Genomic DNA, 17,512 nt, shown 5'->3' on the forward strand with positions numbered 1-17,512 from the left:
GTTTTGGTTGGAAAAGATCATTGGGACCAACCATCAACCCAACAACACCACCGTGGCCATTAAACCATGTCCCAAAGTGCCATGACCACATCATTCTTGAACACCTTCAGGGACAGTGACACCACCATCTCCTGGTGTCCCTTTTATTACACCTGGGCATCCTGTTCCCATGCCTGTCCACTCTTGCAGTACACAATTTTTTTTTCCTCATCTCCAACCTAAACCTCCCCAGCACAATTTCAGGCTATTTCTTCTCACTCTGTCTCCTGATACTAGGGAGAGGAGACCAACCCTCACCTCACTGCAACCTCCTTTCAGGGAGTTGTAGAGAGCAATGAGGTTTCTCAGTACCCAGGGGCAAACCCTGACCCTGCCAGACTGGAGGAACCAGGACTGAAGGGTTCCAGCACCTTCTTCACATCCCAACTCCAAATCCAGGCCAGCTTAGCACAAATGTCAGCCTGTTCATCTGCAAGTCTCAGCAGCATTTAATGGGTGACCTTTGCACGTAGATCTGCAGCTTAATGAGTGAAAACAGTGTTTATCTGTTTGCTTTTAGAAATTATTTCCTTAATTATGCTGGGTTCCTGAGGGATCATGGACAAGTCCAGGGTAACTTCAGGCTGCATTTCTGATGGCTTTATGGTACCAAAGACTCACTACCTGCATGTCAGTAACACAGTGGTAGAGTTGCAGCAGCAGCGTCTGAGCATGTCATCAGCATGCAGAGAATTGGTTTTGCTTTTATACATGAGGAAGCAGCTTGCCTGAGCTCACACATCACAGAAAGCAAAGCCAGCCAGCTCCTGTTCCCCGCAGCTGAATCAGCCGACAGGCAAAGCCCATTGCCACTCCAGCTGAGTCATGCCTTTAGCTCCCAGGGACACAACAAATGCAGAGAATGTGGCAAAGGGACGTAAGTCAGGACAGAAACAACCTGAAAACAAGGACAGTCGCAATATGGAAGAGGCAAGTATGACACAGCATCACAGAATCATGGAATTGTTTTGATTGGAAAAGACATTTAAGATAATTGAGTCCAACCGTTCTCTAACTCTATCCAGGCTGGTGCTAAACCATGTCCCTCAGCACCACATCTGAGTCTTTTCAACACTTCCATGGATGGGCATTCAACCACCTCCCTGGGGAGCCTGTTCCAGTCTTTGAGAACCCTTTCAGTGAAGCAATTTAGAATCATAGAATCATAGAATCATAGAATCATAGAATCATAGAATCATAAAATCAGTCAGGGTTGGAAGGGACCACAAGGATCATCTAGTTCCAACCCCCCTGCCATGGGCAGGGACACCTCACACTACATCAGGCTGGCCAGAGCCTCATCCAGCCTGGCCTTAAACACCTCCAGGGATGGGACCCCAACCACCTCCCTGGACAGCCCATTCAAGGCTCTCACCACTCTCATGGGGAAGAACTTCTTCCTCACGTCCAGCCTGAATCTCCCCACTTCCAGCTTTATTCCATTCCCCCTAGTCCTATCACTACCTGATGTCCTAAAAAGTCCCTCCCCAGCTTTCTTGTAGCCCCCTTCAGATATTGAAAGGCCACAATAAGGTCACCTCGGAGCCTTCTCTTCTCCAGACTGAACAGCCCTAACTCTTTCAGTCTCTCCTCATAGGAGAGGTGCTCCAGCCCTCTGCTCATCCTGGTGGCCCTTCTCTGGACACCTTCCAGCATGTCCATATCCCTCTTGTAATAGGGGCTCCAGAACTGGACGCAGTACTCCAGGTGGGGTCTCACCAGAGCTGAGTAGAGGGGGAGAATCACCTCCCTTGAACTGCTGGCCACACTTCTCTTGATGCAGCCCAGGATCTGGTTGGCTTTCTGGGCTGCAAGTGCACATTGACAGCTCATGTTGAGCTTCTCATCCACCAGCACCCCCAAGTTCCTCTCCTCAGGGCTGCTTTCCAGCCAGTCACTGCCCAGACTGGATTTGTGCTTGGGATTGCCTCGACCCAGATGCCGGACCTTGCACTTTGTCTTGTTGAACCTCATGAGGTTGGCTTGTGCCCACCTCTCCAGCCTGTCAAGGTCCCTCTGGATGGATCCCTTCCCTCCAGCCTGTCTGCTGCACCACACAGCTTGGTGTCATCAGCAAACTTGCTGAGGGTGCACTCAATGCCTCTGTCCATGTCACCAACAAAGATATTGAACAAGACTGGTCCCAGGACTGATCCCTGAGCGTCTCCGCTTGTCACTGGCCTCCATTGGGACATGGAGCCATTGACAGCCACTCTTTGGGTGCAGCCATCAAGCCAGTTCTTTATCCATCTCGTGGTCCACCCATCAAACCCATGTGTCACCAGTTTGGAGCCCAGGAGGTGGTGTGGGACAGTGTGGAAGGCTTTGCTCAGGTCCAGGTAAATGACATCAGTTGCTCTCCCCTCATCTATTAATGTTGTCACCTGTTCATAGAAGGCCACCAGGTTTGTCAGGCAGGATTTGCCCTTGGTAAACCCATGCTGACTGTACCCAATCACCTCTTCACTATTCTTCTGTCTCAGTAGTGCCTCCAGGAGAATGTGCTCCATGATCTTACCTGGCACAGAGGTGAGACTGCCTGGCCTGTAGTTCCCTGGGTTTTCCTTCTTCCCCTTTTTGAAACTGGGAGTAATGTTTCCCCTTTTCCAGTCAGTGAGGACTTCCCCAGACTGCCAGGACTTTTGGAATATAATAGAGAGGGGTTTAGCAACCTTCTCTGCCAGTTCTCTCAGTACCTGTGGGTGTATCCCGTCGGGTCCCATGGACTTGAACACTTTCAGGTCCTTCAGGTGATCACCAACCTGATCCTCACTTATGATGGGCATTTCTTCCTTCTGGTTCTTGCCATTAGCTTCCATGACTATTCCAGGAGTGTGGCTGGAGGCCCTTGCAGTGAAGACTGAGGTGAAGAAGTCATTGAGAACCTCCCCTTTTCCAGGTCACTTGTGACCATTTCACCTGTTTCCTTTCTGAGGGGGCCCACACCTTCCCTAGACTTCTTTTTACCATTAATATACCTATAGAAATTCTTAGTGTTCCCTTTAAGCTCCCTGGCTAGATTCAATTCAAACTGTGCTTTGGCTTTCCTAAGCAGGTCTCTTGCTGCTCAGGCAGCTTCCTTATATACCTCCCATTCCAGCTGTCCTTTCCTCCACTCCTTGTAGAGCTTCCTTTTAAGTGATAGTGTGTCCAGCAGCTCCTTGCTCATCCAGGCAGGCCTCCTAGCATTCTTCCCTGCTTTTCTCTTTGTTGGTATACATTGCTCCTGGACACAGAGGAGGTGGTCCTTGAATACTGACCAGCTGTCCTGGGCCCCTCTTCCCTCCAGGGCTTTGTCCCAAGACACTTTGGCCAGCAGATCCCTGAAGGGATCAAAATCTGCACGCCTAAAGTCTAGGGTCGTAAGCTTAGAATACGTCCTCCTGGCTGCCCTGAGGATCTTAAATTCAACTGCTTCATGGTAACTGCAGCCCAGGCTGTCTCTGAGCCTCACATTGGTTACCAGCTCTTCCCTGTTGGTGAGAACAGGGTCCAGCATAGCACCTTTTCTTGTGGGTTCCTCTACCATTTGGAGGAGAAAGTTGTCATCTATGCAATCCAGGAATATCCTGGATTTCTGGTGCCTTGCTGTGTTGTCCTTCCAGCAGATGTCAGGGTGGTTGAAATCACCCGTGAGGACCTAATAGCGGACCTAAACCTTCCCTGGTGCAACTTGAATCTATCTCTTCTTGTTCCTATCACTTTTTACTAGGGAGAAGAGACTAACACCCACTGAGCCACGACCTCATTTCAGGCAGTTATACATATCCAGAAGGTTTCCCCTTAATTAACCCTCATGAAACTAACTTGTGGGATCATGAGGAAAAATCCAGTGTGGACAGGTATTGGAGACCCCTCTAGGAGATGTGCCCTAGAATGAAATCAATGTAGACTGGCAGGTCCATCTCCAGGATGGCTGGGTACTTCTTACTTCACAGACTTGTCTTCCCTGGTTCAAACAAGCCAGGAAACATCGCAACACTGTGGAAGTTTTCCCTTTCTTATACAGCTCTAATAGGAAATGCTTATTTGCGACAAGAAAACACTTTTCCAGGAGTGGATTCCCTGATCCTGGAGTAGGAAGATTTATGGCAAGGAGCATGCGTGGGAAGGATCTGTCTTTATCCCTATTTTCAAGGCCTGAAGGCAAGAGGCAAAGCTGAGCAGTGTGTTATCTCCAGAAAACACCCCCTCATTGTGTCACCTCAGCTAATTGATGGTTTTGTGGCACATCCTTCCCTGTTAACAGAACACACAAAGCCAGTTAAATGCTTGATTGGATGAAGTGGTCACAGTCAAGTGACCATTTGCCAGCCAGTCAGGGCTCCAGATTTCCAAATATCGTTAAGGTGTTAATCCCCTCCTCAGAGATTAAGCCTTCAACCTATTCCTGCTATTTCTGATGAGATACAGAAATCTCTGTGCATATAGAGAGAGCAAAAACAGCACTGAAATGAGCAGTGCTTGCCCTGCTCCAGCCCCAGCACATCTCACAGCATCTTCCAGGTGGTTCAGATGGACCAGAACAGGGCAGTGTGTGCTGCTTCAAAGAGAAGACGAAAGATATTGCAGAAGAGACAGCTTTAGAGGATGATTCCCTACGCTTTCTGCCCCCTTTGCCAGTGAAGAGTGATGTCAGACAGGGAAAGCTGATCAACACCTCCTTAACTGATCTCCCTTTTCCAGGACTGCTGAAGATTTCTTTGAAGTACAGATTTTTGTTGAACTTCCAAAGCAGCACTGAGAGTTGCAATACCTTCCCAGCTCCAAGAGAGGTGGGAAGGTGATTTCCCCACTGATGCAGGAAGAAGGAGGAATAAAGGTCATTTAATAGATGTGGCTTCCTTCATTGGGTGACTGGACTGAGACTTGCAGCCATTTACATCCTTAAATGCTTAAAGCCAATACAGAAGCTCCAGTGCTTGGTCCCCATATGCCATTTTCGAGCCAGGAAAAGATGTCATGTAGCTGATTATGCACAGTGGACTAGGCTCACCCATGGTTAGTGTCTCATTAGTAGCTGAATTATCAATGGTAAATTGTGATGGTTTATTTATAGAATGATTAAGGTTGGAAAAGACCCCTAAGATCGTTAAGTCCAACCTTTAACCTAACACCACCATGGCCATTAAACCATGTCCCAGAGTGCCATGGACACAGGTTTCTTGAACCCCTCGAGGCACAGTGTCTCCACCACCTCCCTGGGCAGCCCATTCCAGTGCCTGACCACTTTTGCAGCAAAGGTATTTTTCCTAATCTCCAACCTAAACCTCCTCTGGCACAATTTCAGGCCATTTCCTCTTGTCCTGTCACTAGCTACTTGATAGAAGAGACCAACACCCACCTCACTACAACCTCCTTTCAGGGAGTTGTAAAGAGTGAGAAGGTCTCTCCTCAGATGAAAATAAATACAGAATGTCAGAATGCAATCCCAAACACACCTTGAAACCTCACCCAGAGAGAGAAATCTGCTGAGCCTTAGCACCAACAAAGCCACTGGTTGATGTGGGGAGGTTGGCTGCAATGCATTAATGAAGACAAGCAATGAGAAGACCTCTCTGTGTAAGGCTGGGCACTGGGGAAAAAACATTCTGTCCCCTCCACTCCCTCTTTCTCCTATAGATGTAATATTTGTAGGCAGTGAGGATGTAAAGTCTAGCATACAGCTGCACATTTAGATAGGACATGAGGGAAAAATTCTTCCCCCAAAGGGTTGTCAAGGCCTGGAACAGACTGGAAGTGGTCGAGTCCCCATTCCTGGAAGGATTTCAAAGCCGAGGTGATGTGGTGCTGAGGTTAAGCATTGGACTTACTGGAGTTAATGGTTGGACTTGATGATCTTAAAGGTCTTTTCCAATCAAAAGGATTCCATGATTCTATGTTTACTGTGCTCTTTCACCTGCATGTGTAATTCAGCCATTCTGATCCAGGTGAGAGCTGATGCTCTAGAAGATAGTACTAGCCTTGAATCATCTTACTAGTGCTGGGGAGGAACACAGCCTGTCTAGAAAACTGATGTCTTTGCAGAATTTCTTTGCTGGGTGGCAGTGTTTGTGGTGGGGTCAAGGTGGAAGAGAGAGTTTCCTTGTCTCTCTCACTTTGATGAATGTGTGCTGGAGAGCAGAAACATGAGAGGTGTCAGGAATGATGGAGTGAAGCTGAAGGCTCTGATAAATGAGCTCCTGAAAGTCCTGCTGCAGCTATTTAAGATGTTACCATCCCACTGCTCGCCTCTGCCAGGGACACCTCCCTATCACAAAGTGCACGGAGCAGAAGACCTACTCCCACATAGATTCTGGAGCTCACTGGTCTATGTTAGCTTAGCCATCAGAGGAGCACAAAGTGGAAGGTGAAGGGTTATAGGCACATTCTGTCCTACTGTCCTAGTTCATAGGCAGTGAATTGCTTTGGGAATGAAGCAACATTTTCAGCTGCTGTAGATATTTGCTCGGGAAGGGCATCACAACCTTGACAGTGAACATCATGAGCCTAGAAGCTGTAACTCTCCTTTTCCTTCTCCCTTCCAGCTGACTGCATTAGAGAGGCAAGTGTTCGATTTCCTGGGATACCAGTGGGCCCCTATCCTAGCAAACTTCCTCCACATTATCATCGTCATCCTCGGCCTGTTTGGCACTATCCAGTACCGACCTCGCTACATAGTGGTGGTAAGTAACATCTGCTTTCTTCAGAGCCATCCCAAGCCTCTCCCAGCCTTTGCTCTGCTGGGAGGTAGCCAGTGATGAGGAGTTGAGAAAAGCTCTTGGGAAACTGGGCAGGAGCCTTGTAAAGGGTTTTCCAGGAGGTGCTGTACTCAGAACACATTGTTCAGGGGGCTGCACCTTTCCTGGGCTTACACCAAACTTGAAAGATTTCAAATAATCAAGTTGGATATTCCAGCTCAAACTTGATGGGACTCTGAGCAACCTGATCTAGTTAAAGATGTCCCTGGGGCTCACTGCAGGAGGGTTGGACAAGATGACCTTGGGCAAGGATCCCTTCCAACCCAATGCATTCTAGGGTTCTGTGATTATTACGGGTACCAAAGTGATACCGAGACACTGCACAGCAGAGAGGGAGAGAGAGAGATGCTGAACAAAGGCAGAGCAGAAACGCTTCCACTGCTTCCAAACTTCTGCCCCTGCATCTCTAATCAGGCAAAGGACATGGGCATGTGATAAAGAGAGGAAGGGAAGGCAACTGCAGTGCTGACTCAGGACATTTAACTGCCCCCAGCTACATCACATGTATATAAACTAATTCCAGTGACTCCCTAATGGTTATTGCTTGTCTCTCTCCTCCCCTTTCCCTTCTAGTATACCATCTGGACTGCAGTTTGGGTCACCTGGAACATCTTCATCATTTGCTTTTACTTAGAAGTAGGAGGGCTCTCAAAGGTGAGTAGAGCTTTATAGGTGAGTGCCCACCAGCCTTTGCATCAAAGGGGATGGAGCTTAGTTGGTGGATAAGGGTGGAGGGGATCCAGATGAGTGGTAGTGGGCTGCTGGGGAGCAGATTCTGCTCTCTTGCCTATGGAGGGGGATGTCTTACTAGAGGTTGGTGGAGGTAATGCTGATTTTTGGGGCCTTTTGCTGATCAGTGTAGGTTCTGGCTGGAATAAACCCTGCCCTCACAGTGGGCAGAGTGTGTTTGCTTTTTACAGGTGAGAGCTAGCCTGGCAGCAGAGCCATGCTGAGGGCAGGTGAGGTCTGAGGGTTAATCCCCAGCCATGCTGCAGAGGTGGCTGAGGAAGGCTGTGAGCTAAATAGATTACAGCAGATCCTCTTGTGGTCTGCTAACACCTTGGGAAGGAGGTGTGTGAGTCAGGAGAAGGTTCTCCTGTAGCACCTAGTGTGATCTCCTGGCCAGCTTGGCTCAGGGAAGAGCTGCAACAGGGACTGGTCTGGCTAGGCTGACTTGAACCAGGGACTTTGCTCTAACTCTACAGCTGACCAGATCTTGGTATTTCTTTGTCTCCCAGTTCTGCTGAAGACCTAGTGCCCTTCAGCGGCAGGGATAGGTACCTGGTCACTGCCACACCAGACAAAACATTTCCCTTTGCATCTTTTGGGGGAGGCTCTTCTCCCTGCTCTGGGAAGGCTGGTGCATGTCCTCTGGATGTAGCAAGAGAGGTAGTGTGGTTTCCCTGTTTTAATCCTTCCTTCTTAAATACAGTGGTAGTTATTCATGGCTATTGGCCAGAGGTGTTGTGAATTACTGTGTGAAGCCCTTTGAAGACTAGATGAGCTGGGAGCTGCTCTCTGCTTAATGATAGGTGAGTCAGAAATAATAAAAATGAGAGGTAGGTCCTAAATTAAGCCCAGGCTGTAAGCAATGAATTGCTAAGTGTTGCTGTAGTTTATCAGGCTCAGAGTGATGATGGGATACAGGTTCATTTCAGAGCACTCTATATCTGGCCTAAATTTCCAGGTCATACATCTGAGATGCAGCCGTAATTGGAACTGCACTACAGTGTTTTTTATCAGACCTATAGCAAGCCACAAGTGACAGCATAAATCCTTTACAGAAATCCTTTACAGAAGAAAATGTAACTTCCTAATTCTTCAGTTCATCTCCATTTCCCCTCTCAATTAGCCACAGAAACTTTGAGAGAGTTCTTGCCTAAAACAGTGATTACTCATGGTCTGAAAGCTTAGCCTGAGATGATCTTAATGTTGGTTGTGAGCAACTTTAAAAAAAAAAAAAAAGAGTTTTATGTAACTATTTAAATGTTCTTCAGAGGGTATGTTGCCTTGATAAAGTGCTCTGGGAGCATCTCTGATAGCCAGTGTTTGTGCCCAGCCAGCTGATTATTTGTGTTTACTAATCCAAACTTGCCCTGCAACACACTGGGTTGCTGTTCTGCAATTCAAACAGCACAGCAAACTCCACTTTAGGAGCTTTGTCTTCTAACCTTGCTCTGTGCTGTGGTTCATTTTAGCAAAGCCAGCAGACAGAACCTTTATTTAGCCTCCAGGATGACACTTGGAATTGGAGACTTTCTTCTTATAGAACTGAGCTGCAGTGTTATCGACTCAGTGGACTCCCCGCTAGAGCAGCAATGAGAAATTCATGCTGGTAGTTTGGTGGTAAAATAGTTTAGAGTCTTCCCTCTGTTCTTAATGAGTTGCTGCAATTTAAAAAGGCTGTCTTGTAAGAAAACCTCCTGTTGCTGCTTTCTTTCCTCCTTGTCCCCTTAAACTGACGTTATCTGGGTCTTTGTAATGACAAAACCTCACTTCCACTTGACAGCAAAAGATATGCTTGAAGCTGAAATGAAGGCTTCTGTAGGACAGTGCAGCGATGTGCGGCCTGGAGTCAAACAGTGTTGCTCTCCTGGTGCATCTCTGAAACCTAATCCAAAGCCAGCTGAGACTTACTGATCTTGATCTTGAGTTCAAACTCTAGAAGGACACCTGGGCTTGGATGAGTGAGTGTTAGACAGGCTCTTGGAGGGGGCAAGGACAGAGCAGTATCAGCCAGGGGTTTATGGCAGCAGTGCTGTAGAGGAGCGGGTTACCTGTGTGCCCTCCCTGAAGTCTAGGTGAATCTGTACTTTATTGCCTAGTAAGTCAAAGCTTGTGATTAGCCTGGCAGTAAGCAGGTAGATCACAAATATTAGAAGAGCAGCTTTGGTGGAGTATGGATGATGGAGCTGGCCAGGTAAAAGCCAACTCATTAACTGCTAGACTAAGCATGAATATGCTGGGGAGTGTTTCTGACAGGGCTGTGCTCCTGTGAGTCCCTCAAGGGGCTGATAGGTCTGAGGAAGGTCTTCAGGTGCTATTTGTCTGATTCCTGGTGAGGCTGGGGGAGAGAACTGAGGAAGTAAGAGAGGAGTGTTCCTACCAGGGCTGTGCTCACTGTATTCCTGACAAGGGCAGCCTGCCAGGGAGATCTCTGTCAATAGCTAGCTAATGAATGATGATAAAATCCGGAAAGGGCACCGAGCTAGAAAGAATGGTGTTTGTTAACTTGTTGGCTGGTAATGACAGCCCAGTGCAACTGAGACAGGTGATAACTCAGGTGGAGTGAGAAGAGGGTGAAAGAATCCAAGTGTTTCTGTTGTAACTAGTTTAGGAAAAGCCCGGAGTTGAAAAAATGAGGCAGAGGAAATGGTTCTTGTGCAGTTACTGCGAACAGCTCTTTGTGCCCTGGTGCCTAGAGCTGATTTCACAGTGGTGAGGGAGTACAGGATATGAGCAGGGCAGTGCTGTGCAGTACAGGGCTGAGGGGAGCAGGGACACTTGTCCTTCTTCCCCGACTTGTTTTGGGTGCCCAGCTGATCTAAAGAACCAGGGGCACCATCACCATGCGAGGTAAGGTCCCCTGTGAATCCATAAGCGATTTGGCAAAAGGGTTAAGAGATTATCTTAGTTATAAATTTTGGGACATGAATAGAACGTGGGCTGGTAGAATCATAGAGTCATAGAATCAGTCAGGGTTGGAAGGGACCACAAGGATCATCCAGTTCCAACCCCCCTGCCATGGGCAGGGACACCTCACACTACATCAGGCTGGCCAGAGCCTCATCCAGCCTGGCCTTAAACACCTCCAGGGATGGGACCCCAACCACCTCCCTGGACAGCCCATTCAAGGCTCTCACCACTCTCATGGGGAAGAACTTCTTCCTCACGTCCAGCCTGAATCTCCCCACTTCCAGCTTTATTCCATTCCCCCTAGTCCTATCACTACCGGATGTCCTAAAAAGTCCCTCCCCAGCTTTCTTGTAGCCCCCTTCAGATATTGAAAGGCCACAATAAGGTCACCTCGGAGCCTTCTCTTCTCCAGACTGAACAGCCCCAACTCTTTCAGTCTGGCCTCATAGGAGAGGTGCTCCAGCCCTCTGCTCATCCTGGTGGCCCTTCTCTGGACACGTTCCAGCATGTGCATGGTTGTTGAACTGCGTTTTGGGGGCTGGCTGTTCACTTTACCAAGAAGTTGCTTCACTGTTGTCTCTTTCCTCTGTTGTGTTGTCTGCCAACCACTTATCACTCTCCCTTTTCTCCTGTCTTTAACATTTCCTGAAGTGCTCCTTTTTCCTCCAGGTCCCTCTAGCAGTGCTTGCTCTCTCCTGGTCATGGAAACCCTGTGAGTAGCTGTTCTGGTCAGCCCTGCTAAGGGCAGTTATAAATATTTGCTGTCTGCCTCCTAACCACTAGTAACCTAACTACCCTGAGCTATCAAAAGGGAAGATGCTCTTTTCTGCTCTGTGAATCTGTTCTCTGCTTCTTGGAAGAGCTAAGCTGGCCTCATTTCTATCTTTTTATCCTGTCACTTTTTATCTTGCAATCTTAGTAGGAATCAGAGTGTGAAATATGGCAGAGAGCTTCATTAGATGTCCGGACACAAACAGATCACAGTGTAAGTGTCTAAGAAAGCACTTCCCTTGTTGCTGCAGGGGCTTCCCTAAGCGTGTAGCCTACACGGAGCTTTCCTCTAAGTGCTTTGCCAATGAGCGGGTAAGAAATAGAACAGTCTGGGTTTTAAGGGTTGCTTCTCAGCTCTGGCAGTGAGATGTACCTCTAAGCAGCTTTTGGCAGCTTTGCCTTGCTGGCTTGCTCTGCTCGTGCTTCTGAGCACACTTGCAGCATCTGGGGGAAATGCAGCCTCTCCAACAGTGCTGTTCCACTCCTCTGTGGTGAGGCTCACAGTCCAGTCCCAGTCTGGTGTTCCCTCTCTAGTCTATTCCTGTCCCATATCCCTCTTCTCTCTTTGTCCAACCGTTTGGTTAGGTGACTTGTTGGGGCTGCCCCTGAAGTTTCTAGGCTGTGATGGAAACAACAGGTTAGGCTTCTCTCTGTCTACTCAAGTGTGAGACACAGTCCCTCCTGCAACCCCCCAGCCTGAGTTAATTATAAAAATTCTGCTCGTAAGATATACGAGCATCTGTCTGTCCAGCTGCTATGCTGACTGACTGCTCATCATATACTTCAGGAACATTCAGAGAGATTTGAGGAACTGGTGTTCATTTCAATGTGTCTTTTTCCTCTGGAATTGTTCATTTTGGAATGGTGATTTTTATTTTTCACTCTTCGTTTATATTCTTTCTGGTCTAGTGAGTGCTTTGATCTGGATCCAGAGCTGCTGTGGTGGTCTTAATCTCATCTTGAAATGAAAGCAGCCCTGATTAGTCAACTGGGGGTGTATGGGGGTGTTATTTGTATTCCAGAGAATCTGGATGGCATTCTGGGAGAAATGTAAGGAAGATGGATAAATGCACATGTAATTCCAAGTGTCCCTCAGCTCCATCTAAATATAGAACTTGGAAGCTTGGGATCTGGCCTTTAAATGAGGTAGCATTGTCAAGAACCTGCTGAGAGACCCTGAAAGCGCTTCTTTGTTGTGCAGGGTGATGAAGCTATTCAGCATGCATGACTAAAAGACAAAGATGAGATTTCTTATTTTGATAAGGAATGTTTCCAACTGGAAAAATTTAAAATGATTCTGCTGTGGAGCTCTCGGGGTTCCCACACAGTCTTCAGTTTGTTTCCAGAGCCATTATAGTGCTGGTTTGCTTGGTAATTAAGGAAAACTTGGGGGAAGTAGTTGAGAAGGCTGTTAACAGCAAGACATAAAACATCCCTGATAGTGTCCCTTGGAAAATAATTGCAGAACAGCTTTCAGAAACTTATTTTAGAAAAGGAGTACAACTGGTGCTATGGGTGTCAGAGGTAGGTGTGAGTTTCCCCATGGGATACAGTGGGGTGGAAAACACTCTGCAAAATGTAGGTAGTCCTCTTTTAGTGCTGTTGTCCTCCTCATGCTGATGGCAAATGGATGGCAACCAGGTGCTACAGCAGTTCAGAGTGAGATTTTTCTCAGCTGGCTTTCAACATGCTCCTGGGGAGGAGCTCGTCTCACTCTTTGCTCATATTTCTCTCCAGGCTGAAGGTTAAAGAGGAAACAATAGCCCTTCAAAGAGCAGCTTGTCTCTCATTGCAGCAGGGCTCTCTCAGTTCTGGGACTGATTAAAATCGTTGAACCTGTCTACATCTTTGGGAGTCTTTGAGTGTGTTCAGGCTTCAGACACATTGCAGAAAGGCTTTGGGAAACAGCTGGTCCCTGAACTTTCCTGCAGCTGGTTCTTTTTCTCCTGGTTTTACTGTGCTGCTCCTATTCCATTGTTTCAATTCTCTTCAACCATCTCCTCACAAATGAAGCTGTCAAGCCACAGGAGACACTCTGGGGTTGTTTTCCCAGCCTCCCAGCAAGCACTGAACAACTGGAGGTTGATTAAGTGATTTTCTTGAGCACTCTTTTATTGTGCCCCATCAGCACAGGTATCCTTTGTGGACATACAGCCAGGGATACAAGCAAAGGACTGGCATTGCTTTGCACATTGAGACCCTCTTGTTCATGCTGCCCTCCTGCCCCTGCTTCTTCAGAAAGGTGCCTCTGTGAATGTGAGGGCATCCACAGCCCCGGTGTGCAATCAGTAGTCATTTGACATCAGTGAGATGAATGGCTCGTTTGTGCAAGTCATTGTGGTGCCTTCAGAATCCAAATGTGCTCAGCTTTTCCAATCTGTTCTTAACTCAAGTATGTATTTTATTTTTTTTTCTTAGCAGAAAGCTGGAGTGTGATTGTAGGCAAAAAGCAGCGAGTACTGATTAGGACCTACTGTTCCTCCACTTGCCCAGCACCTGCTTAATCAGGCTAAATTCCCAAGCCAATTCAGTTTCTGTAGCAAAGTTAAGCCAGAGCCAGTTCTGAAGACTGACAAAAGGGAGGTTGAAGGAGACCACCAGGTTTCTGTACTTTGCCAAGTGCAGAGATGCCTCTGAGGAGCAGAGAAGGCACTGATGAGGCTCTTGGGATCAGTGAGGCAGAAGGTTTGGGAAGGTAACATCTGTGAGCTGGAAGAGGGAAGCCCTGGGAACCAAGGTTGGGAGTAGATCCTGTGGTGCCCTGTGGACCAGTTTTGTTGCTTTGCTAACTAGGGGAAGCTGCAGGCAAAGAGACAGGAACAGAGTTCCCCCCACCCCCCGCCTTTTTTTTTTTTTTTGATTTTGAGAAAGATGATTCTTTCCTTCCCCAACCAAAGTGGCAAGTGGCTTGGGAGAGAGAGCCGGGCAGACAGAGACAGAGAAGAGGACAGCAGCTTTGAGGGCTGTTTGTCTCCAGGAGAAAAAGCTGTTGCTGGGGGAGGTCTGTGTGTCTGAGAACATGCAAATTTGGGACAGGAAGAACAAGCTTCGCAGAAAAGGAGCGATTTGGTGGGCTTGAGGTATCTGGGGCCACCGAAGAGCAATACCAGCAGAGAGAGCAAGCCAGAGACTCCTCTGCCAAAACCGTGAGAAGCAGGAAAGCTGTCTGTAGGAGTGTAGCTAGCGCAGCACCTTGCACTGGGTGCATTATTCTGTAGCTGCCAATCGGATAGTTATTCCCCATAGCCTTTGAAAGGCAGACAGCTCCCTTCAAACTCCCAGCTGTTAATAATTGTCCCTATTGTCTTTGCTCTTCAGGCTGCTTTTGCACTGGTGCCATACTTCTCAGTGCCTTGCTCTATCTACTCTAAACCACATCCCATCTGTTGTGGTGATTATGGCAGGAGTTTGGCAGCTGTCTGCTAACTTAATTGTCCACATTTTCTAACATGTTTCCCACAGCATATTTTAATAATGGCTCTGAAAACCGTTTTTGGGTGTCTGTGGTGGGGTGGAGGGCACCTACACAATGTGCATAGCAGGACAGCTGGTTTCTGTTCACAGGATTTGGTTTGGGGTTTTTTGGCTGGCATTGAGATTTTTTGCTCTTGTAACTCAAGCTTGCTCCTGGCTACAAGCACAGACACAGGAAAGCGTATCTGCAGGACTACCTGGCTAGGCTCCCTACATTGGCAGCAAAGACAAGCCCTCTCTCCGGAGGGCAATTCAGAGCAGGAGCCTGGATTACCTGCTCCAAAGCTGTTGTTCCCTCTTGACTTTACAGGGAACTGGGAAAAGGAGCTGCCACAAAAGGTTTCCCACGTCATGAACTGTGAATACCCCAGGTTCTGTCTCTTGCTGTTGTGGAAGCCACCCCTTTCCTACAGGGACTGTGGAAGACTGTCATGAGCTGTTATGAATACACAGATATGTGCTGGAACTCTTAGTATTGGGTTGGTGGGGGGTATGGATACCCAGTACCCTGTAGACATAGATTTGCTGTTTTAGCCATTTTAAAACCTGTTCTTCAGAGTAAAACTTCCAACCCCTTGTCCTGCTTTGCAGTCAAAACTTGCCACTAAGCGACCTAAGAGTGCTGCTGGAGCATCCAGCACTTGAAACTCAGCTGTGAAGTGCTACAGGTGATTTATCCAGACAGTTCTGAGCTTCTCTGTTACCATCTGAAGGGACAGATTTTGCCATGTCCTGCAAACTCTCCTGGGTGTTCCAGTGAGCATCACACTGTGCTCAAGTGTGAGGAAAGCGTTGTCATTTCTAAAATGAGTGCTTGGTTGCACACCAAATTCCTGCACTGCTTGTGTGGTGTTTCACTGTGTAACCCCCACAACGGCATGGTTTAAATTATTGAACTAACAAAGATGAGGAGAACAAAACAAAAGCCAAAAAAGCCTCTCTCAGGGTAGAACTGATAAGGAACTGCTGGGGAAGTGTTTGCAAGAAGCTGCAATCATCACCCTGAGGTCAGCTCAGCTGGGTAATGTGACCTAAGGCTGACAGTGTCAGGCCAGCAGAAGACAGAGAAGCACCATATGTGAAAAGTGTGGAAGGAAATCAAACAGAAATGGTAAGGGAACTGGTTAGATGTGTTAAAAGCTAGGAACAAAGGAAGACCTGTTGGGTTTTAAAATACACTTTTAGGATTATGGAGTTCATCTTTCTCAGTTATCTGCGCTGACTCTCATGCTGGGAAGAGCAAACCCACAACAGATGAGTCTGACAGGATGCTTAGTTCTGCTTTCTTTACCTTTTCCTTCCAAATTTTTAAGGTTAATCTCCCAAACTCAAAACTTGAGGGTTCTTTTCTGGCCACTAACAAATCTGTCTTGGGTCTGCAGCCAAAAAGCTGTTTTTCTGATTTAGAAGCTGCTCAGTCCTGCTTCTGAAATGCGCTATGTAATGGTGAAATAGCTTTGTTGGAGTGCTCAGAAATGGTTCCTAGCACAGAAGCCTGCCTGTGAAATACTTATAAGGAGCACAAAGCCAATGTATTTTGAGCTGTGATCATTTCTTGAGGGTGGGGATCTTTAGGTTTTCCATTTTTAATAAGACCTTGAACTGAAGTCCAACACTCTTAGAGTAAATGGAGATCTCTTGGCACCCTTTCAGGACAGTGAGCTCTTGACGTTCAACATCTCCCGGCACCAGTCATGGTGGAGTGAAAATGGTCCTGGCTGTGTAAGGAAGGAGGCTTCAATGTCTGGTATCAAAGGGCTGAAGAGCCATTCCTACATCTCTGTGGTTGGCTGTGCCCTGGAGTATCGCTACATCGAGGTTGTGCACAGCTCCTTCCAGATCCTGATCGCGGTGAGTACATGGCTGACAACACTGAGGGCTGCCAGTTGATGAGGAGATGCTGGTTGGTTTCATTTCTTTGTCTCCCAGGCACAAAGGCTGGCCCATATTTTCCATCCCATTTTGTATCATCTGATTGCAAAAGGGTTTGTTTGGGGTTTTCCCTCCTCTTCCTTATGAACAATATTGCTGGAAAGAGTTGGAAATGGACACCAGCAACCCAGCACCTGGAGTAGTGCATCACACGCAACCATACATTGACAAATCAGTCTGTACAACTCTTGGGGGGTGGAAACTTTGTGTCTTGACAAGGTCAGAGACCCTTCTGAAGGAGGATTTCTCTTATTCCACATGACTTAGTGATGGGTGGCAGAGCACATGTTCATAACCAGTTGTGAAGAAATAGAGAAGCTCCTTATCATCTCTAGATAATGAAAGAAACTTTATGGAAGCAGAAAGCAGAACATTTTCTTTCTGCCAACACCCAATATAACAGGCACAAAACTTTTTCATCAACTCTTCCCTCATCAGAGTCTTCCATGGTTTAAGTACTCTGCAGTAATTCAATGTCCTTAATGTTGTGGTAGTTGTTTTAGATTAGATGGATAGTATTAGCAGCCAATGGAATTGTTTAGAAGGAGTGGATTGTGGTAGTTTAGGGCTATGCCTTTAAAATTTTTCCCAGATTTCGAGCAGATAGTAGCAAAAATGTAAACAAACCACTACTGGGTGTAAAAAGGAAAATAACGATTATTCTAAACAATTCCATTGGAGGGACATCTCCCTTAAGATTTGGTTCCCAGAACAATCTCTAGTTCTGTTCTCGCTTCTTCGCTGGGGAGATATACTAACAGGCTTTGCTGACCTTGGCTGCATCGCTTTATTTTGGTTGTCTGCTATATCTCTGCTTCTCTCTCTCTTCCGTTTTGTACAGGGGGATCAGGGGGAGGCAGGGAGGCAGCTTTCCCTGGCCTTCTGGCCAGGGAGGGGGTCCCTGTGCTGTTTTATTAATT

At 47.2% G+C, this 17,512-nt stretch overlaps 1 protein-coding gene across 5 annotated transcripts in view; it reads left to right on the forward strand.

The window, feature by feature from the left end:
- The window catches only part of NKAIN4 (sodium/potassium transporting ATPase interacting 4), a 60,287-nt gene that overhangs the window by 25,520 nt on the left and 17,255 nt on the right, over positions 1–17,512 (forward strand). For 4 of the 5 annotated variants that reach the window (XM_054391931.1, XM_054391930.1, XM_054391933.1 and 1 more), the window contains exons 2-4: positions 6,567–6,704; positions 7,353–7,433; positions 16,314–16,511. In XM_054391931.1, coding sequence (XP_054247906.1) covers positions 6,567–6,704; positions 7,353–7,433; positions 16,314–16,511 — 417 coding nt within the window. Of the gene's footprint in view, positions 1–4,307; positions 4,389–6,566; positions 6,705–7,352; positions 7,434–16,313; positions 16,512–17,512 lie in introns of those variants that run through there. The other variant, XM_054391929.1, reaches the window with a different exon arrangement.

Source organism: Indicator indicator, chromosome 24 (assembly GCF_027791375.1).
Source record: "Indicator indicator isolate 239-I01 chromosome 24, UM_Iind_1.1, whole genome shotgun sequence".
NCBI lineage: Eukaryota > Metazoa > Chordata > Aves > Piciformes > Indicatoridae > Indicator > Indicator indicator.